General features: G+C 34.3%; 2 protein-coding genes across 3 annotated transcripts; both read right to left on the bottom strand.

Annotated features, from left to right (window-relative positions):
• LOC142627056 (uncharacterized) lies at positions 1-4,527 on the bottom strand. Its single transcript, XM_075800854.1, has 9 exons — positions 4,245-4,527; positions 2,497-3,024; positions 2,292-2,357; positions 1,848-2,014; positions 1,616-1,772; positions 1,428-1,521; positions 943-1,349; positions 738-842; positions 1-590 (listed from the first exon to the last, which is right to left on the bottom strand). Exons 1-9 carry the CDS (start codon positions 4,380-4,382, stop codon positions 285-287), a joined length of 1,968 nt encoding a protein of 655 aa, XP_075656969.1. The 5' UTR covers positions 4,383-4,527; the 3' UTR covers positions 1-284.
• A 7,168-nt stretch (positions 4,528-11,695) lies between these two features.
• Positions 11,696-20,823, bottom strand: LOC142629855 (solute carrier family 40 member 3, chloroplastic). Of its 2 annotated transcripts, none has more exons than XM_075803901.1 (14): positions 20,259-20,823; positions 18,522-18,735; positions 18,340-18,403; positions 17,499-17,623; positions 17,325-17,414; positions 17,053-17,229; positions 16,872-16,946; positions 16,583-16,684; positions 16,389-16,506; positions 16,165-16,311; positions 14,429-14,535; positions 14,229-14,342; positions 13,193-13,494; positions 11,696-12,014 (listed from the first exon to the last, which is right to left on the bottom strand). In XM_075803901.1, exons 1-13 carry the CDS (start codon positions 20,426-20,428, stop codon positions 13,201-13,203), a joined length of 1,797 nt encoding a protein of 598 aa, XP_075660016.1. In that variant the 5' UTR covers positions 20,429-20,823; the 3' UTR covers positions 11,696-12,014; positions 13,193-13,200. The 2 variants fall into 2 exon arrangements, with proteins under 2 accessions (XP_075660016.1, XP_075660015.1); XM_075803900.1 differs by having other exon boundaries at positions 11,696-12,017.
• Between the last annotated feature and the right edge of the window lie 2,632 nt (positions 20,824-23,455).

Below are 23,455 nucleotides of genomic sequence, written 5' to 3' on the forward strand. Positions count from 1 at the left end.
TTGAAAAAGAAGGTAACAAAATTAGATTAAACTTGGCTCAAGAGAGGAAGTCTTAACTGTTAATATTACATTATCAACCACACATCTAACTTACCTAACTATGATCTGCCATGAGGCCATTAGGCTGATGGTTGACATAGGCACCAACTAACTTACCTAACTATGAAAGCTTGAAACTGAAACCCTTAATAGATTTAGAAAAGAACAATTCTATATAGAATTTACAAAATTTTATTATAATATAAGGACCAAATGGCCCACCCTGCTATGGAATTCTGTTGTCTTTATGATCTGCCATGACCACTTCCGGGTCCACCAAGTGTTAGAACTACACCTTGGAGATCACTTCTGAGCTTTGGCTCTTTGGCTGAAGATGGAGCAGTCCTAATGACTGGAAATGGTCGAGTCACTTGAGCTTGCCGGAAGCTCTGACTGGATTCTGCCATGGGGTTGTACTTAATTGGCTGTGGGGAAGGCCTGAAGGTTTCCACATGAGTTGAGTTTGGGAATGGTTGGCCAACTGCTATCTGGCTAGCCAGAGGTGAAGTATTTTGTGCAAGAATTGGCCCTCTTGAAACAACTCCTGGCGCCTGGTTAATTAGTCAAGTTGCATAAAGAATTTAGGTAAGTTGCACAAATGAAAGTTTGGTACTTTAATAAGTTAAGCTGCATAAAGAACTCGGGTACTTAGCACAAATTAAAGTTTGGTACTTAGAATCGAAGTTTTTGACACTTACCGGCGCAAACAAGACCCCTCTAAAAACTTTTCCATTAACAGTAGCAGTCATCAGCAGTCCTGAATCAAAGGCTCCATCAACTTTACCTCGGACCTCAGCACCAATCTAAGGAGTGAAAAGAAAGAGTCAATGGCATGAACTAATGGAAATGGTTTACATAAACCAAGGTAGTGCGTATTCAGAATGTGCAAGTTTATACACTTACAAGGTTTTGAATAGGCCCTCCCTCCAATGATTTCTGTTCCACTGCTGAGTATTGAGCTCCCTGTCTACCTGTATGAACGACATGAAGAAACTGCTCCGATTTTGGCTGATTTTGATGTTCTCTTAGAAATTGAATATCCAATGGAGATCTTTGGGCAATGTTTCTGTGCTCTTTCTGCTTACTTGCAAGGCTGTTGTTAGATTGGCAATTGCTTGGAATTTTCTTAAACAAATGAAATCCTTGAGAGCCTGAGATGGAATCAGCAGATTTCTTAAGTGGGGTCTGTTCTTGATCAGATTGTGAGGGAGATGAATGCTGGGAAAGTGAAAGAGAATGTTCTTCTTGTTCTGATTCAATTTCCCACGCCTTTGAACTTGCAGTTCTTCTTCTCTTTGGATGCAATGTATCTACAAGATAATTAACAAAATTTGTCATTTTTTAAATCTCCATGCCTAGTCAAGGCAGACATATTTTCAAAAACCAACCTGAACTGAACCGCAAAGATTGCTTCATTTCTGATTCTGGTTCATGAGTGCCCTTTCTTACTACTTCAACATTATTCCCCATGAGCACAGTTTTCTGCTCCAAAGCATATTGATAAGCTTCTCTGTTCTTATTAAAAGTATAATGAGCAGGAAAGTAAATTTATTCAAATCCTTAATAAATTTTGTACCAAGTTATTTTCGTCCTCTCTTGGGAACCGTCTCTTTTCTTGATTCCAATGGTTTCCAAACATTTTGCACATGGAAATATTGTATCGGCCATTGGGGTGTTCTGCTCCAAGCTGCAAGACCAACAGTTCATTGAGAGGACGCTCATCCTCCCCACACCTGCAAATTGAATACTGAGTTTTCAGGACATTATGCATAAAAACATTAAGCTAAAACACCGATGTGGGAACTTACCCTCCATAAATGGCAACATCCGAGTCTGTGACAACAGCTGTATGAGAAAAGCGCCCTTGTGGTTGTTGGCCACATATATCAAGCTGAGTCCATGAACATGTGCTCACATCTAGGATCCAAACATCATTGTAATAATGTTTGTCTCCAACCCCTCCAATGACATAGATCTGCAAATCATTGAGAACTCAGTGACTTGATATTTTTTTCAGAAACTATGTGGAAAGTGGGATTTTGAATAATGTTAATGAAGTCACTCTATGTAATACTATTCCTAACATTCCACAACACAAGAGGTGGAGTGGTCACCAAAAATGAATGAACATTTTGGACTAAAAATAACTAGAGACAAGGGTTGAGTCTCATTTCCTTAACTATGTAAAACTAAATGGAATGAATTCAATTCTATGCAGTGTCTGCATGCTCCATATTAGTAACATAACTTGCCTTTGTCCCAATATTTACAGCAGCATGCCCTGCTCTAACGCCTGGTGAATATCCTTGAACAGCCAACTGATGAGAAAAATGAATCAATTGTGAGATTAATTCCATTTTTCACAACATATATATTCAAAACTTACAGGAATTTAGAGCATTTTCTCAATCAGATTAATACTGAAAATATGTAATAAGGATAAGGAGAAGCTCATACCTTTGACCAAGTCAGTGTGTCCATATCAAGCATATCAACATCGCCATGATAACGATCACCACGGTCCCCACCATACACGAAAAGCTTGTTACCAATTGCAAGAGCACTGTGACTGTCTCTAGGGACGGGTACATCACCCTTCACCTCAGGAGAAGTCCATCTCATATTCTTAAGGTCCAGAACATGTAAATCATTCAAGTAATTTGCTTCACCTTCACCACTACCTCCAAAGATGACCATCTTATCATCCCCGACAAGTGTGGCTGTGTGACTTTCACGCGGGGATGGTGGCGTCCCTTTACATTCAGGCCGTATCCACTCTTTCGTCCCAAGATCCAATACATGAAGATCATTTACCTTCTTAGAACCATTTGTACCACCAAACACTATCATTCTGTGCCCCACAAGAACAGCACTGTGGCTATCTCTTGGGCCGGGCCCTTGACTAGTGGTTACAAAAGTGTTCCAAACCATTGTATCCAGATTTAGCACAAGAACATCGCTAAAATGCAAACCCCCACAACATCCCTGAAATGGTTAAGTCAGAGTACATCAAATTCTTGATAAGAGGATCCAACTCTAGAAGGGGTCAACACGACCAGATAACATCAATTTTGGTAGAATAAATCTTGCTGACAGAAATGTGTTCACTAAAAGCCAAGCTAGGCAGAGTTTTCATACTTGGCAAATGATCCCAAAGAGTATCGTTGAATGTTGAGGGCATCTACAACAACAACAGCTATCAAGCCTTAGTCCCAAAATTTTTGGGGTTGGCTTTGCCCATTTTTTGTTTTTTCCTTTGAATAAGACAAATTATTGTAACCTTTAAGTTATTGCGGTCATTGTTGGCTAGTACTAACACAAACACCACCAGAGGAAATATTTATCATTTCCAAAAAGAAATTGCAGTAGTGTATGAAGGGAATAATTTAATCAAACTAGTAAAACCTCTCTTGTCACCTTATTATCTTCTTAAAATATGTCCCTCTCGAGTAAACTTGAAAGGGGAAATCAAAAGAGTATTAGCAGGAAAAGTTTAATATAGGTACTCTCCCTTGAACAAATTGTTCAGAATGAGATATCAAACTTTTAATATGCGCTAGTTATGATCTCAAAAATCAGGAAAATCGTTAAAATACATAATTAATCTCATGTGCAAATATTACAAGATTTGCAGGAAAATATGCAGAAGGAAAAATAAAAAAGAAAAAGTAAAAAGATGGAGAAAATTTAAAAAAAAAATAGAAAATGAAATGCATATCTATAACAAGAAAGCAGGAAGATAATTGTCATCCTACCACATAACTGTGCTACTAATTAGAGAAACTATAAACCCCTTCAGAAAACATTCTCCAACAAGAAACATAAGAAGATAAATTTAGGAATGAAAAGAATCCGGGATAGAAAGTTTATGTCTCATTAGCCCAAGTTAGCTATGTTGCCGAATACAAGATAAAAGAGAGTACAAGTATTAAACCAAAAATAAAATTAAATAACCGCAAAACATGGAAAAAGAAAAGAAAAAAATTACTACTACTGGTGATAGCAGAACAACTATTCAAAGAAAACCATTTCTGCATTTTCCATAGAAGTAAAATTAGCAGAGGCAACCCAAAAACCATAATTAAAGAATACAAATTCACAAACTACTTCGTGGAACACACATATTATCAAGAAAAAAAAGGTTAAATTGAAGGAAGAGTTTTTAGCTTTTCACTTGTACAAGAAAAGTATACAACTATACATACCCCAAAAACATAAACAACTCCATGAGAACAGCAAGCTGAGTGCCCCCATCTCTCAGAAGGATTGAATCCCAAGACCTTTGGATAGAGCCACATTGCCTTCTTCTTTGCAACTTCACCTCCAAGAGACCCCATTATCATACACACAGTCACTCTCAGACACACTTTCTCTCTCTCTCTCTCTCTCTTTCTTTCTGAGCTCAACTTTAAAGTATTACTTCAGAACAGTGCTTGACAAAGATGAAGAAACAGGTGAGAGGAGAGAAGAGCAATAAAGGGTCAAAAGAGGACATGAACAAGCCAAGTGATATATCAACTATCAGTGTCAATGGACATGAAAAGATGGGCGCTTTCAAGTCCAAATCACTGTGGCAACCAACAACAACAGAAGGTTGTGGTGAAAAGAACATTTCTCTCCATATTTAATTCTTCTTAAAATACTTATTAAAGGAAAAAAAAATAAAAATAAAAAGTACTTGTTGGATATTTAAAGCTTAAACATAGTACTTAGAAAGTAGAAACACGGACACTTCATGGCTGGATAAGTTTGAACAAATGGCTTCGAAGAATGGACAAAATTGAAAGTGTTCTGTTTTGTTTTTTGTTTTTTATTTAACTTTTTTTTTACCACAAGTAGGGAGGAGGGTTTAAAGTTTAACCCAAATAAGTCTTAGCAAATTTTTTTTTTCACTATTTATTAAAGAAATACGCTATGACTAATAAAAAATAAAACGATATTAATAATAAATATGTGTAAAAGTATCTGCTTATCGCTGACAACTTATTATATTAACAATTTGTAAATAAAGTTATGTGTGCAACATAAAGTTCAAGCTCTAAGAGAGACCATGTGATGCTAATGAGGTCTAAAGCTCTTACCAAGTATTCTTCATTAGGAACAATTATTAGTTTTTTAATTAAATTTAAATATATAAATTTTTATTAAAAAAGTAAACATGAGGAATATTTTTAAAGAAAAGTTTTTTGGGTTTGTTTCTAACAAGTAAAACCTATAAATAGCCGATCCTAACCATTAGAACCAATAATTTTGATATTTAAGGGTATTCACTTTTGATAGGGTAAAAAATTTAAACTCATGACTATATCCATCAATACAATATAAAATAATAATATATTATTTTTTCAAAAACAAATAAATTAGAAAACCTAACACATAATTATGGTCTGTTTGGTAACTGTGTTTAAGTATTGTTATTCAATTTTCAATATTATAAAAATACGTGTTTGAGTGTTATAGAAATAAGTGTTAGAAGTATTATTATTATTTAAATACTAGAAACTATGGTTTAAACAAAAATACCACATTAAATTTTGTACCTATAAAAAAATATTTATTATTGATGTTAAAATAATTAAGGGTATGGGGTGGTGTGTATAGGAGAGAGAGAGAGAGAGAGAGAGAGAGAGAGAGTTTTTTAAGATTATTGTTTATTAATAGTTTCTACACTTTTCACATTTGTCTAACTGAAAATGATGGAGTGTGGGGGCATTTTGTTGTGGGAAATGATGAAGAAGGTGTTTTGGGGTTATGATATGAGATATTTTGACAGTATAGGTTAGAGGGTGAGGGGTGGTATCCTTTCTCGTTTTTAAAACTCACACATGGTTTTCCTTTCTTTGTTAATATGATATTGGGATTGATGGAAGTGAGAGAGAGAGAGAGACTTTCTCTCCTTCTCTCTCTCTCTCTTCTTTCTTTTTCTCACCCAATTTTCAAGGTAGGTTATTGATGTGGATCTAGAAATGTCTCTTCTCAAGGGTCCTTAGGGAAGTGTGGGGCTTTGTGTTGTGGAAATTCTTTTTAGTTTTGGGAAATGGGATGGTGTTGTTTACCTCAAAAGGTTGGGTGTTTTCTTGAAAGGTAATCTCACTCAGCTTCTCTCCTCGTGAGAAAATGATAATCTGAGATTATAGAATGAGATTTGCTCTAATAAACTTTTCCAATATTAGCTGTGGGACTGTAGTCTCTGCACTGCTAGGCATGAATTAGATACATAAATAAAGGTCTGCATAAGAGCGCGAGCCACGTCTAGAATTGGTACGTGTATGTGAGAGTTCATTAAGAACACTATTTACAAGTACAACCATGACATTGAAGTGCTTTCATACTAATCCATTTCATTTCCTCGATCAAAAGGCTGCATTACTAAATACTAATCCATTTCAAATGAGTAAAATAGAGCTTTATTTAGCCAAATATGTAGCATCCTTTTGCCAACAATATGATACATGGGTACGCTTCATCAACAAAAAAAAAAAGAAAGATATATGGGTACGCTCCAAATTCTAGCTACAAGTCTTGGTACTTGGTTCATGTTCAATGTGATTCACTACAACCTCAAAATGTCAGTTTTTTTTTTTTCAAAAAAAAAAAAAAAACTATAGTCACAAATCTTTTAGGATTGATTTTTTTAAAATGAATTTATTCATACGTATCTAATTTCCATTTTATTTTCAATATATATTTTTAAACTATAACTATTTTTTTTATATTATTATTAATTATAGAGAAAATTGAACGAATATTTTATAGTATTGGATCCCAAACCTATCGTAAAAGAAGTATTAACTCTAACACTAGGAATTATATGATCACTTTTTTTCCCCAAACAAAAAGGATCATTTGATACTGCCCTACTTGAGGGTAACCATGATAGTTTTCTATTTGAAAATCTTATACCTAATGAGTAATGAGTCTGTAAGAAAATAAAATATCATAGACATTTCCTCATATGGGTTGAATCATAACCTAAACTTAACCCAAACCGACAAACCACCAATATCATATAAACACAAGACTAATGTTAAAGCACAATTTTTTTTTCATAATGATATACTGTTTTTTAAATAGCATCACTTCATATATATATATATATATATATATATATAGAGCCATACTATTTTATTATTATCATTCTATTCCACTTAATAATTAAAAAAATGATCATTTTTATTTCTGAATCTTGTTAATAACTTATTGGAAGAGGAAAGCTAAAAATAACAAAAATTGAGATGTCAAATAAGAAATTGAAAATAAATATGACTTCAGATAGAATATAATTAGAAAAATAATAACCAACCTTAACATCTCTATTGAATATTTATAATTAACTTCAAAACCACTTGAAGAGGGGCTCTAGTAGTTCAAAACCCTCCAACTTTTCATCTTGCGAGTTCAAGCTTTAGCACTTTCCATTAATTACATAAACTTTAATAGGATTCAAATGGGTTGGAACCATGAATCCAAATTTTGTGAGATTGATACTTAGTATTATTGTGTATTTTTTTTATTAAAAAAAAAAGAATTTTTGGTGTGAATTTATCAAGCATACACTATGTAAGGATTATGATAAAATTATCGTTATAGATATAAACACCACTGCTTGACCCACCCAATTACATTACAAGTACTACTGCTCGATCCTCCCAAACATACTGCTTGATCCACTCAACTACGTGACGTGGCGGATGAAGACAAAGAAAACTTGAAACACTTGTATCTGCAAAGCCGAGTCCATCATTAGGTACCTAGTACCTAGTAATGTATGTGGTTAATATATGTCTCACGAGAAATTGGATGTATAGGAATATGTACATGCAGAAAGGCAAAGGGAAAGGCAAAGGAATTGGAAGTGAACACTACACTACTGTGTTGGGGGCGCAGTAAAAGAGAAAAACGTAGAATACACGCGACAAACACGGGAGAGTTTTTTAGGTATTATCATATATGGCGGTAGTGCCTGCATTGATTCACGTGACTGTCTTTGTAACTTGAAATTCTCTTTCTCTATATTTATTTAATTAATTTTTTTACTTTTTCATATAAAAAATTGAATTGAACCAAATAAATAATGAGATGAAATTTGAAAAGAAAGACATCTATCTAATCGAGAATAATGCATTGATGCAAATATATATGCTTTACTTTTCTTTCTGTTTTTATTTTCTCTTTGTTTGTTTGGTAAAGATGCAATTTAGATTACATTAATTGAACTAAACACAAAGCATTTATTTATTTATTTCAACGATTTTAACAATGTGTGTTTTAAAGGCATATTAGTATACTAATTTTAGAAAAAAATTTATTAAGAATTAAAAAAATTTTGATAATTTTTTCAATTCTTGATAAAATTTTTTTAAAAATAAATTTATTAACCATTATTTCAAATATAATAAAACAAAAATTTTGGGTGGTGCAGGCATAAAATTTGACGTGAAAATTATTATACTATAAAGTATATTATAGTTATATATAAAAGGTTTTTTTTTTGAATGGTATATTTTTTGAATGGTATATATAACTATAAAAATATTATTATGTGTGTCTATTAAGTGTCTTGGAAAATGGGGCCCAGCGTGACGGGTAGGGTACGTGCACGTTGACTGATCCGAAACCCGATACCCGATTCGCAACGGCATGCACAGGACCCCATGACCGATATGCAAGGGGGAGAAAGCATCACGTAAGTACCATGTAATCAAAAAAACATAACATATATAGAGTAAGTATATGTATGGTATGACTTTTCTTAAGTGGTCCTTTCTTTGGTCGCACATTCATTGGTCAAACATGTTTACATGTATAGGTTAGGAGGAATGCTTTGTGTTGATCATATTTTCATAATAAATTTTAATTTAGATTTATTATTGACAGTATTTTTATACTCACTAATACCAATTTGTCATTTACGATTTGTTGTCAGAATGTTTCGTTCATCGTATTTTCACAATAAACTTTAACTAGCAAATTGTTATTAATTTTAATCTAGAGACACTATTGACATTACTTTTGTACTTATTAATACTAATTTGTCATCTACGATTTGTTGTTAAAATATTATGGACATATCATTACTAATAATTTACTTGGATATGTTATTATACCTCTTAAACCATGAGTATCCATTGTATTTTCATAACAAACCGTTATTGGTTTTAATTTAGATTCACTATTGACATTACTTTTGTATTCACTAATACCAATTTATCATTTATGATTTGTTGTTGAAATGTTATGAATGTAGCATTACTCATATTTTATTTGATATGTTATTATACTTCTTAAACCATGAGTTGCTTTTTGAGTATGGTTCCTTTGTATAATTAGACTAGTTAATTCAAGTACTATTCCTTTTGGGTAATCTTAAATCATGAGTTCCTTTTTTTAGTATGGTTCCTTGTTCCTTTTTTAGTATGGTTCCTTGTATAATAAGAATAGTTAATTTCAAGTATTTATAAACCATGGGTTCCTTTTGAGTATGATTCTTTGTATAGTGAGGATTATCTTTTCGCCTTTTTGAAATACTTAAATTATGAGTTTTATGCACTTAAAAGACGTGCTATAAATCTTGAAGTTGCAGTGTAAATCTTGAAGGTTTTAAATTTCATTCATCACTATCAGTACAAGAGAGTTCCAAAGTGTCACATAAACATGCGGTGAAATAGTTTAGCCAAAATGGCTTACAGAACAGTACTATACCCCCTAAAAACACGAAGGACTAATAGAACTTTCTTTCGCTCATCCTCCTTATATAATAAACCAAGAATTATTCTAGTAACAAAATCACCGTTATTACGTTTCTTTTCTTATGGATAATTATTTTGTATGAGCCCCATTTGTGATGTATCAACCATTCATCTCATTTATCATTTATCACTTGTATTAACCCCATTTACATTGCATTTGCACGTATATAAATCATTCATCTCATCTACCATAGATGAGCCATGTTTGTAATGTGTGGACAATTCATGATGCGTATTATGTGTAAAAATCCCGTTTGTGTGTGAAACTCCCTATATGCATCCCGAAGATTAGTAAGATATTCATTGAGTTGGGCATCCACCTTAGCCATTTGTAGTTCAAAAGTCAATATTTAGGCAATTGTAGCATTTGATAAAACACTTATAGATATGTCAATGGTCATTTCCTCAACCATAAGTTGATGGGGGGTTGGTCTTTTACACTAGTGGTGTTTCAAAGAAAGGGTCAAAAATGAGTGATCTTCAAATTGTGGTTGTTGAAGTATCAGAAAATGGCAGCCATTTAAATCAAGTACTAACACAAGGCAGCAAGGTTAATAACAAGTCGATGAAGAGCACACAGAAAATTTGAGTTCTTTGAATCGGGACCTAAGTAGGACCTAGGTTAGTTCAAAAGTATTCTCTGAACTCTGAGAAGTATTTTTATTTGAATACACGTATATCATCTTGGTCTTTTACAAGGTTTTGTTGTTTTTGTTGTACTACAACATGGATATTCTGTTTAGATCAAATTTTGCTTATTTGCCTATTTTTATTGGTAAGAATATACACATCCAGTGAGTCTTGAATTCAAGCCCCCACCCTCCATCCTAGTATTACGGAACAAGTGCACTTTGAGCTAGAACTCATTGGCAATGCTAGGACCAATTATCTCTGCCTAGTTTGACAACTCTTAGATTTCTCATAGTAATTTGAAAGAACAGCTCCCTCCAGCAAGACTTATTACAGATATCCAGCACCCTTACTTTTCATGGGTAGATCATTTACCTTATTGAATTCAAGAGGAATTGTGATGTTTTGAAGGAGGTGACAACTATATATATATATATGTTAGGTCTATTTGTTGAGTATTGACAAACCATGAACAAGTTGTAAGTCTTGTGTCTTGTAGAGTTGTAATTCAAGTCCAAAACGAAGACCCAAGATCAGCTAAACATAAAGGAATTTTACACCAGCTCCACATATATTAGATTAATCAAGCTATGCCTCGACAAACTCTCAATCGATCACGTTTTGAGAATTCTAAATCTCAATCAGGTCCATTAAGTCGGCTCATGATTTAATTTTGAGCCTTGCTAAAGTATTTAAGAGATCATAAGAGCCAACTGAATACGAGTACAGAGAGCTTTTACATGTATCTAAGGTTTCTAGAACCTAATTCTCTCCATCCACCATCTAACCAGAGACATCAAAGTGAATCTGAAGAACAGTTCTAGAAGAAGTTGGTGATGAAGCTAAAGTCACAAAGCCTACACAAACAAATTGCTGTGAGAATCTTTGAGGTGGTCCTTGGAGTCGCAGACTGGAAGTTCATGTTTGATGGAATCCAGATTAGAAGAGTCAAACTGGGTTAAAATAGCACGTAGTCATTGTTGTAAGTTACTATGACAGGAAGCATCTAAAAGTAAGGCTTTATTTCAGTTGTAAAAACTTCAATTCCAATAGTGGATTTTGTTTTAGGGTTGGTGGTAAACTCTTCGTGTGTTTTTTCCTTTGGTTTTGACCATAGGTTTTTCACATCGTCAACAGATCACCTGTTTTATTTACTTTTCTACACTTCATATTATCGTGATTTGTTGTTGTGGCTGATTAATCATAATTTCATTGAACACCAGAATCGGCTAATTAAAGAAATTGGCATAATTTCACATAGTTTAATCAACAGGGTCTAAACCATAACTTTTCAATATATTATATATTGACTTAATCAATGCTTTTCATGTGTTCAGATGTTTGTATTGCTGCAATCCTACATCAATGAAAATTGAATTTTTCTAAACTGGCCATCCATTTCACATATACAAAGGCATGTAGCAATTATACAGCTAAGTGATTTCACCACAATAATGGTGAACCAATTGAGTTAAGAATATATACCTCACGTCTATATATAGATAATCGTGGATATTGTAATGGGTATATTTATAGATATTGTCTCCAACTTGTGTAAAAAACACAGCCTTCACACTAAGGAAAGTGAAAGATCAACTGCTGAAAAACAATATGAATTGAAGTCAGATAACATGATAATCCAGAAAAACTGATAACCTATACAGCAGAGTTATTTCAAAATATAAAGTTAATGACAGTCACAATTATCCTAATAGAATACTATGCTATTCTCAACTTTTAGGCTATACTTGGCATTCCCCATAATTTGTTGTGGCAGTTTCAATGAGCATGCTTACAAGATAATGTAGAATCTTAAGCATGTAATAGTAATAGAAAATGCAAGTTGAATTGAAACTCTAGTCTTGACATGAATATATGGTGGGGGCTTTGTAGACAGTGTCTCATGGGTTCAATCAGAATTTCTAGTCCACCTCTTCTGGGGAATGAGCTTATATACTCCTGCTGGGCAAACATAGGGAAACTTCTCATTTTCCAAAAAGTGGAAGAATCGGTTTCTTTTCCATCTAATGCACTAAACATGATGCCTACAAAGGATTTCCATAGATTCTAGAGTTTCCAAAAGAGAAGATAGCATTAAGGAATATGTATTTTAATTTTTAAAACTTGAAAACCATCAGTCTTAAGTAGAGCATGGAAACCTCTGCAGTGATAGTTCAATGGCAGCCTTGACACACAGACATAGGTCGCTCTGTCTTTCTATGGTCTTGACAGTCAACATATCTCCTGAACCTTGCCTTTCTAAAAGAAATTTCATCCCAAAGTAATGGCTGGGCCTGAATTTGTTTTGACCAGGACAACAAGTCAAAAAGAATGAGCACATCTTTTTTCTTTTTTTGGTAAAGGAATCAGCACCTGTATTGTGTACTGATGGGATTCTGGATTCTATCACCTTAATCTAAAACCAAACTCCAAATTTCAAGTGCAAGAATGAAGAGTTTAAATTCATGTGTTTCATCTAATTTCAAAAGGTATCTGAAGTATTGAACCATTTAGACAACATTCTAGTCAATCAGTCAGCACTTGACCCTTAGTCTTTCTCAGTTAACTAAATTATCACACCTTCACCCAAGCCAACTTCCAATATCCAGGATGAGGGGCCATAATTAAAGGAAGTGATTAAATAATTGGTCAGCAGTTTGTCAAATTAGAGAGGGTTCACATATACTTTTGTAGCATCAATGCACTCATAAATGCGAGGTGAAAAACTATGCTTCTAAGCTAATAATCTGAAATAAATAATACCAAACACTTACAATGAGAACTAAAAATGAGGATCAAAAGAGAAAAGACTTCTTTGTTTGTCTGTTGGATTCAACAACCATCGGCAGAACATCCATGCTGCCCCAACCACTGATAAAAGTGACAGCATTGCAAGAAAACCAAACTGTGAAGTATCGTTTCCAACAATGGCAACTCCCAACATTACAGACTCTGCCAAACTAGCAACTGCAACCTCTGTTGTCCCAATAATATTTGCTTTCGATGATGGGATTGCAGTTTGTAGAATCTGTGCCCCCACAACATCATATGACATGTGTCCCAATCTCGATAATACCTGCATATGGAAGTAGATTAACATTTTCTTTCGAGTTTCAGAAAAATACTTAAAACTTTTCCTAGGTAAGCATGGTTTAAATCTAAAACTTCCAATCACACCCCTCCTCTCTATTAGTTGAAATGAAGCCCAGGGACTATTGATTAAACTGGATCATGCAGAAGCACCCAAAAGGTTGAAATCTGGTTCTAATAGTTATGCTACATTTTTTATAATTCAATATGTACCATTCTTATTTCAGTTTGGTCATTTTAAAATATTACAGGAATCTAAATTTAGAATCACACCTGGGCCTATCAATTCCTATGCTATTCCAGTAAAGTCTTTCGTTTTGTGCATGAAATTCTCTTAGCACCATATCTTGTAAGAGATTCCAAGTATGTTCAGAAGCTTAAATGATTTCATTGAATTGTTGTCCAATTCAAACCTGCATAGGATCTGATAAGCATTTCTACGGCTAAAATTTACTAATTCTTTTAATTTTTCAGCACTGACTTCAAAATCTGATGATTCTGATCCACTTTATTTTATCCAATCAGCTACATTTTTACTCTTTTGTATTTACTGCTTCCAACTTTAAATATTAATCAGAGCTACACCTGCACCTAGGATAACCTCTTAACTTCTGCTGCGTTAACAAGTCAACTTTACTTAATAAGCTTTTACTAGTATTATCTTTAATACTCAATTATTTAATCTAAGTGGATAACAAGAAATTTAACAGTGATTCTTACAATCAAAGATAAGAAGAAAAGAAGGGGGCTCTGCTGGGTGAGACATCCACTCCAATATACTCCAACAGCTAAGGTAAGAAGTGAAGCCTGAAATATCAATCCAACTGCTCCAGCCTGGTGAAGGAAATTCTCAAGATTTAGGCCTCAAATAGGAAACTTGTAGAATACTAGAAACAGGAAGATCAAACAGAAGATGTAACCTTTAAAATGCCAAATTGCCTGACTAAATTCGCAGATATAAATGTTGCTGCAACTCCCATAAAAGCACATACTCCACTAAATGCTCCAATGATTGATGGATTTAGACCTGTTAAAAAGTCCCATATTGAAGTTAGAATGGAATTTCTGAGAAAAACAATAGAAATATATATATATATATATATATATATATATATATATATATATATATATATTTCAAAAGAGAAATGTAGAAAAGCATTTTTCATAGACAGATTTTGAAAGAAAAAAGGTACTGTAGTGCAAGCTAAGAATCTCTTCTTCCCAGCATCAGACTACAAATAGCATATTTCAAGCAATGAAGACCCAGCAATCTATCAATTAAAGTACCGAAGGGAGCAAACAAGAAGACAAAACAAAATTTGAGAAAGTGAATTCCAATTTAAGAAAAATCAGGGCAAACAACAATACAAAATAAAATTTTTATCACTTAGTATGAGTTTGGCAACACTTATTTTTGTCAATTTATTTTACTATTCAGCTTATTTTTGTTACTATTCATGAGCCCACTGTACTTTTTGGTACTATTCGTGGGTACTTTTAGCAAAAAATTTTCAATTTTAGCAAAATAAGCAGATCCCAAACAGACCCTTAGTGTTTGTTTGGCAAGATTATTTTTGTCAACTTATTTTACTATTTAGCTTATTTTTTGTACTATTCATGGGTTCTATTATACTATTCTAGCTAACTTTTACCTTTACAGGACTTTTAGCAAAAAATTCTCAGTTTCAGCAAAAATGGATCCCAAACAGACCCTTAGTAAAAAAAAAAAAATTCTAGTTTATGAAATTCTAGGTTTGAATTTCTGTAATAATTACTCGAAAGGATACTCCTTGAAGTTTATGTAATTTTTAATTTATAATTCTAACTTAACCCAAAGTAGTAGCTTAGTTGGCTAGAGATCATGCATCATAAAATGGAGGTCACTAGTTTGAAAATCCCCCCTCCTCTTGGGGCCAAAACTTACTAATAAAAAAAAAAAAATCATCATTCTAAGCTTCATTTACAAGAGGTGCGCGCACACACACACAGCTCCTCAGAGTTCAAATATAGGCATGTCAACCCCCCCTCTCTAGGCTACTATACAATCAAAACCTTAATTAATCATATAAGCCACATGACTGTTTTACACACCACTGATAGAAACAGTTCTACTCTTTCCCTGTTTTTGTACAAGCCTAAAACTCTTACACACCTTGTGCAGAATCAATTAAATGTAACAATAATAGGAAAACAGCTTCTACATAACATATAGGAGCTAAGTTTCCACAATCATTCAAACAATAGTGTCACACATATAATATTTTCTGAAAAGCTTCCCAAAGCAGACCAGCAAAAGGACACAAAATGCCACCATTTCTTTTTTTTTTTTTGATAAATAATAAAGATATATATTGAAGAACACTACCTTATGCACAAAAACATAAGGCAGAGAGACAAAATGCCACCATTTCATACCATGGGTTATTCTTATAATCTAAAAGGTAACAAAAATTGATGGGTCCATGTACAGTCGATAGTCATAGTTCCTAGTGCTGCGAATATACACTGCATCATACTGCTATATGTGGGTTGATACTTGATATTCAACTCAGATGTGAACATTCCCTCACAAAATGACTGATACTGAAATTTTGACAATCAAAAGCCTCCTAGAGATATTGCATATTGTCAAAAGACAAAAATGTTTGGGAAGTACCACGCTGTGTTAAAAATGCTGTCATCAAACTGCCTGGAGTGAGAACCACATTGAAGTAGAGTAGCACATAGGCTAGGCTTGCAGGAAGAACTGGCTGCTGTATGTATTCCTTCCACCCATGTTTAATAGCTTCCAGACCTATATCCACTGGTTTTCCAGATGATTGAATAAGTATAATATGAGAAAACACCCTTCTATACAATAATCAAATTGACATATTTTACCTATATTGTCATCCTCAGGCAAGGATTCCCCAGTGGCTGTTCTGCAACAGGTTTGTGAAGTTTTAGTTCTATCAAGAACACCGGTAGAGAGCTTGTTGGTTAACCATGTGAGGACAACCTGAGGAATGGGGGACAAAAATGAAGATGACTTCCAATCAAGAACCATAAAAGGAGCAAGCTGAAAATAAAATTACCACAACGGGCAATGAGCATAACATCAAACCAGCAGCAAACTTCAAGCAAGTCACTGGGTCAAACTTAGAGAGAAGAACACCAAATAGGGATGCTCCAGCTATCTGAAATTGTAGATAAAAATAAGTCCCATGAATTCATGTTATACAAACAATATCTATAAGTTCACTGTTTGCACTCTATAATGCTGGCACTCCACAATAAAGGTCAACTGCCATACCATAAACATGCATATATAACCCAACTGATTAATCACCATGAAGCATAAATGATCATAAAATGAGCAAGCACCTCACAGAGAAGATCAATTCGGCTTAGAACAGCATTAGCTTTTGCAAGTGCAATTGGCCTATTTATTCCTGCTAACTGTGCAAACAAGAAATATAATTAGGACATACTCAAACTCCCAGTAGAAGAAAAGGATAACCATCAATACATATTAAGGGAACAAGAACGTAAAGAAAAGCACAACCAGCACGACCCAATCACGCTCCATAGCAACCCCTGTTGCTACTCCAAATAGCCTTTCAACAGCCCCAGCTAATACTAGCACAATGAACCAAGGATGAAGAAGCATAGATGAAGTGGAGCTATGAGGAACAGAGTGGGCATAAATTATCATTGATGCAGATACCAACTGTGCAGCTGCCTGAGAAAACCAGTCCAGGAGATAGGGGAACAAATTAAACAGAGAGAGAGGTAGTCCCATGTCTAGCTTGGATACATGATAATTAGATAACATACCTGGACAATATTCAAACAAATATATGAAGGTACTCTGGGGAAATGGTCCATAAGTTTTCCAATCAAAGGTCCTCCACCAATTATTACAAGCTGTTCCACATGAAGCCTGTCAGAAAGTATATTCTTCCAAATCTATCATATATCAGATATTTATCATTCTGGAATTATAGCAACCTTAGTGAAGAATCCTATGACAGCCACCGGTAGAAGACTTGGATGGAGCAATGCAATAGCAGAAGGCCAAGCAAAATTCCAAAGCTGCTCCACTAAATTCCCAGCAACACAACTGGCATAAAGAGCTGAAATTTACAGGCCTTCAAGTTAGGAATTGCTACAAAAATCCAACGTATTCTACAATTTAAATGATACCTCATGAAACCACTAAGCAAGAAAAATCTTGGCTGATCTATTGCATCTTTATTTGAACTGAATGGAACCCACATATCCATATGAAGAGACTTCATTTTGGTGCAGTATTAACTATGGATACAGTAATTATCTTTCTTTCTTTTTAAAATTAAATTTTTTTTTTCTTTCACAAGAGAACAATTGACCCATATATGGTAAGATAAATAAACTGGCTTTCTACACAGATGTTAATATGTACAAAGGTCAGTGTGGGAATTGGAAAAGCTGAATGTTTTCTGAGACCAGAGAAAAGTCTCCCCACTCATTTAGACACATCTGATTCTCCAAAGTGCTCATACTTCATGACGAACATAAACTGATCAAACCCCAAAATTTCATAAGAAGGACCCAATAATTTGTATGAAACTAAGAATCCTTTGAACAAAATTAGTTTCTAGCTTAGAAATTCATAATGTTGGAATGTAAATACTTATTGCATATGGAGAGCCCCTACATTAGACAGTTATAAAGCATAAGTTCCACCTTACAGAATACCTATCATATTAAACATTCAATTACAAAATTAAAATTATTAAATATTTATTGATTTAATAGGAATGTTACAGTCTTTCAAGCTATTTCCATGCTGCAAGGTGGAGGCTCTTACCATATAATCCTGCTGGATGGGCTGGAGTTGCTGCAAGGGCATTTTGCTCCTCCTCTGATAAAACCTACAAATTTTGTAATAGATTAATGAGAGAAACAAATTGAGTCTCAAGAATAATATAAACTTGAAAAATATTAAAAGATGGCATGACAAATATGTTAAAAGAGCACAATGGAACGTACAGGCAAATTTGTGAAATGACTATCTACACAAGTCTCTTCTGTCAGTAAATTCAATGATTCAGTCTCAAGAATTTCAGATTTGAGATGAACAATTGGGACTGAACAGTTAGGTTTAAGTGCTGAAAAATCTTGTGGGAGCTCATCCTCAGTGGCAACCCGGTTGAACTGTACATCGGCATTTGTTATCGAACAGCTTGAAATTAAACTGTCAAACCTGCAACCCAATGAAAAAGAAAAATGAACTTTGTTTTCACAATTAGTTCTTTCATGAATCATGCTCTAAGCTCTATTATTCAAATTCTCCACTTTTCACTTAAGTTTTCACCATTTCAAAATGTTTCAAATTCCTATGACTAAGATGGCAAAACTAAGCTGAATATCTGTATTAGACCCACTTACTCACATATCTGGAATTCATCAAATGTAATAGCATTGACAATTTTCTTCTCGTTAACCACATTTTCTCAGCAACCAAACCGAGTTGAAAGCAAACATGTGATGTTTTCAATTTCCCTAAACATTAACTCAGCTTCACTAAGTTTAAAACAGTTCAAAACTCCAAAAAAAATTTCTGTTTCCCAAGTTTTCTCAGCAACCAAGCCAAGAAGAAAGCTAAATCTGTAATGTTCTTGTTTACCATATAAAATAACCCCAACTATATTAGTTCTGTTAGACCCATTTAAGTACAAGTCCCAACTCCCAAAATTTATCCAAAAATAATCTTCCTATCCCAGATTCTCTCAGTAACGAAACAGAGCAAAAAACTCATAATTTAGGCTCACCTGCAAGATCCATCTGGATCCATTTAACAAGAAGTGGCAAAATTTACAATATATATATATATTTTTTGATAAATAACGTAAGAGTATTATTAATAATAATAAAGGAATTGCCAAACCGAGTACATTGGGGATGTACTAAGGATGCAGAAATCATGAAACAAGAGAACAACGGTCAAGAAAAATAGAAAAGGAAGAACAGGAAAAATGAGAAAAAACCACACTCCAATCAAAGATAGTGTATAAGAAAAAAGACTTAATCTCCAACAAAGAGCGTTCGCAACCCTCAAAACTTCTAGCATTCCTCTCTCGCCAAATGCACCAAATCAAACAGTGAGGTACCAACTTCCAAATATCAATGTGACGATGTCTCGCAAACTTTCCTTGCCAAGCCTCAAACACCTCAAGAACAGTACGAGGCATAACCCACTGAATACCAAACAAGCAGAAAACTAAAGACCACAACTCCCAAGCTATGGTGCAATGAAGTAGAAGATGATCCACCAACTCCCCCACACCTCTTACACATAAAGCACCAGTCAAGCACAATCACTCGTCTTTTACGATATATATTTAAAATTCAGTATTTCATATCTCATCAACAAACAGTTGCATTACCTATGCCACACTTTCTCAACAAACAAATAGTGCAGAAACCAAATTTATGAAACAGTTGAATTACATTAAATCAATTTAAGCACACCTCCCATAAGCCATAAATAAACACAACCTTATTTATTCCCCACACTATCTCATCAACCAGATAGAGCAAAAGTCCCCAAATTCACAAAAACAATTCAAAATTCAATGTTTCCATTACATTTCATGGTTCAGCCTAATCAGTCCAAATACTTGTATAGACCCAGTAGAGTAATACCAACCAAAAATCATAAAACAACACAAAAATCGTATCTTTTTTTTTTCCCCACACCCAAAAAGACCAAAAATTTAGTCTCACCTGCAGGAACTGTAAGGTTGGAAACTCAACCATCTGCGAGAAGAGAATCGATTATGAACTCGAGAAGAAAGTGGTGGCAGCTGTTGAGAAACTTGGGGGATCGAGAATTTGTTGAATGAAGTGAAAGGAAGTGAGGAATGGTTGATTGTAGCTGTGACCAATGTAGCCATGGTTGCTTCTTCTTCTTCTTCTTCTTCAAGTGATGTGGCTTGAAGGAAGAGAACCAAATGGGTTCCTTCCTACTCATGCAGCAGAACTCAAAAACAGAAACAAGAAAGATTGAATTTTGAGAAGTGGGTTTGGTCACTCAGGCTCTCATAGTCTAATCCCAAATGGGTTCTCGGAATTCACATTACAAAAAAAAAAATGTATATAAAAAAATCTGGGTTTTGTTTTATTCTCAAAGAATATAACTGGTTTTTTGGGTTTGGCTACGTAAGCTTATCTGTAGTGTTAGTCTTGGGGTCTGAAGTGAAGACTCTGAACTGTGAGAATCTGTGTGTTTGAGAGAACAGCCAGTTGGGCGGACAGTTCAACAACTTCGAAGTGTTTGTTCTGTGTGTGTGGCCCTCAGTTTTAGATAACTGGTGAGTTTTGTATATTCAATGGTTTTTTTTTTTCTGCGGTAATTTTAATCTCTGGGTGTGTCACCGTGTCAGTGTGTGGCTCAGTTTTACACTAAAAAAAGAAAAAGAAAAGAAAAAGAAAAAAGACGGAGTTTCAGTTCAGTGACTTTCTTTTAAGTGGGAAAAGTTATTAGTATAAGGTTGAAATTCTATTCAAAGGTAGTTTAATCTAATTATATATATATAAAACTTTTTTTCTGAAAATTTGAGTCTCGACTCGCCTTCAACCCATAAGAACTTTATATTTGTAGGGTGACATGATCGGAAAAACTAACTAATACTTTAAGAGTTTAAAAAATATTTTAATAATTTTTTATAGAAAATAAATAAATAATTTTATTTGACTGTATTTTATATTTCTTGTAAAAATGGAGTCAAAATTTTCCTAAAATGATTTACTAATAATTACGTTATCATAAAAAAACCTGTTATGAGTTTGGGTGGTTCATTTGTCATCAACTAGATTTTGCCAAGTTGCATTAGAGCATCAGTATTGGAGCTTATAAAACCCCCAAAATGGTATTTTACAATCCAAAAACACTAAAATGATGCTTTATTCAGATTTCTATATCCTAAAAAATTTACAATACTGCTTCATGCAATAAGCTCTTAGAGCATCCGCATTGATTTTTTTTCAATTCTATCTTATTTTACCATCTAAAAAGCCACTTTATCAATTATACAATACAATTCTATACTACTTCCAGCATTCATTCTTTTATTTTCCTATCCTACTCATTAAAATAATATTTCTACATAATAAAATAATATACTAGTCTCATCACACGCGCTTCGCGCGTGCGATGAGACTTTTCTTTTTTAGTGGTCCTATTTTGTAGAAAAAAACTATATTTAATTATTTTATACATATGATTTTTATTTTAAAATTTTAATTTATAAGTGAATAAATCAATTTAAAAATTAATAGGAGAGTGATCCTATTTTTTAGGCAATATTTTAGTGGGAGTTGGAGTTGCATTTTTACCGGATTGTCCTTTAGTTTTGTCTCTACTTAAACATAAGACTGTAAGAGCATCTTTGAACTAAAAAAATGAGTTTTTACCGGATTGTCCTTTAGTTTTGTCTCTAAGGGTGTAGGGGCATTTTTGAACTAAAAAATGTGGAATCCAAACAGGAGAAGCCCCTTAAATAATAGTATAGATAGCACAATAACCTTCATTTACAATAAACACAACACCACCCCCGCTGCACTACAAACACCTGACACCACTTCCACCACCGACAACCCATAATCTACCGTCAACACCCAAAAAAAAAAAAACCCATACCATAACACTATCCTCTCCAACCATCAACACCACAAAAAAAAAAAAAAAAACACAGCAACCCACGGTCAAACACAGCAACCCATCGGAGCCATCACCAGCAAACCCACGCCGCTGCACCACCAGACCCACCCAACCCACCTAACCCAACGCTAACCCACCGCGATCTCCATCGCTAACCACTGCGAAGCCACACAATCTTCACCCACAAACACAACAAAATTTTATGAAAACCGGATTACTCAATTCGCCGCTAGGAAGCTTGAAGGAAGTTGATTTTGTTGACCCACGCGGAGAAGGAAAAATGAAAGAGAGAGAGAGAGTTGCAGGAGAAGGAAAAAGCGGAGACCCACCACCGCCGATCTCGCCGATCTAGAAACCCACCACTCAGAGAAGGAAAAATGAAAGAGAGAGAGAGTTGCCGGAGAAGGAAAAACGCGGAGACTCACCACCGCCGATCTCGCCGATCTAGAACCCACCATGCCAATCTAGAGATGGCAGACCAAGAACAAGCACAAGGGAGAGAAGAGTTGGAAGACGGAGAGAGAAGGAGAGAGAAAAGAATGAATAAAATGAATTAAAAGAATGAATAAAATATATTAAAACTTATACCATTTGAGCTACAGTGCGGTTCTACAATTAGAACTGCACTGTAACTCAATTGTATTTTTTTTTACAATTGTGTTAGTTTACAACATTCACTGCTGGGCCTAAATGAGAATAAATGGGAAAAGGGCCTTGCATTTGGCATATCCCACATTCAATGTGGATGCTCTTACATATGCAACTTATTGTAGCATCTTGTATTTTTTTCTTTTATTTGTTCAGTCTCTCTCTTTTGATCACTTTGTCTCCCTCTTTCATTGACTTCGGGTTTTATTGGGTTTTGGGATTATATTATTTTATTGTGTAGATATAATATTTAATGTGTTGTATGATATAATCAAAGTTGAGATGTTGGGTGTATTGTAAAATAACATAGTATAATAGATAAAGTAGCTTTGAGATGGTAAAATGACATATTTTTTAGAAATCAAATGCTACTGCTCTTAGAGTTCCAAAAGAAATGCTATGAACTATTTTGATTAAAAAAGTTGAAGGAAGTCAAGAACTAGGAAGAGAGGTCCTAAAAGTTTCTCTGCTTACGTCGCTGTGGGTTTCCCATGGAAACTAGACAGTAGAATTTCTTTATTGTCCATAGGAGTGATATCTCTTCCCTCTAGTAGCACTATTACTAGTAGGGCTTGTGGTTTTCTCTTTTCCTTTTGGGGTTGGGGAAACACCT

This window comes from Castanea sativa, chromosome 3 (genome assembly GCF_040712315.1).
Source record: "Castanea sativa cultivar Marrone di Chiusa Pesio chromosome 3, ASM4071231v1".
Classification (NCBI taxonomy): Eukaryota; Viridiplantae; Streptophyta; class Magnoliopsida; order Fagales; family Fagaceae; genus Castanea; species Castanea sativa.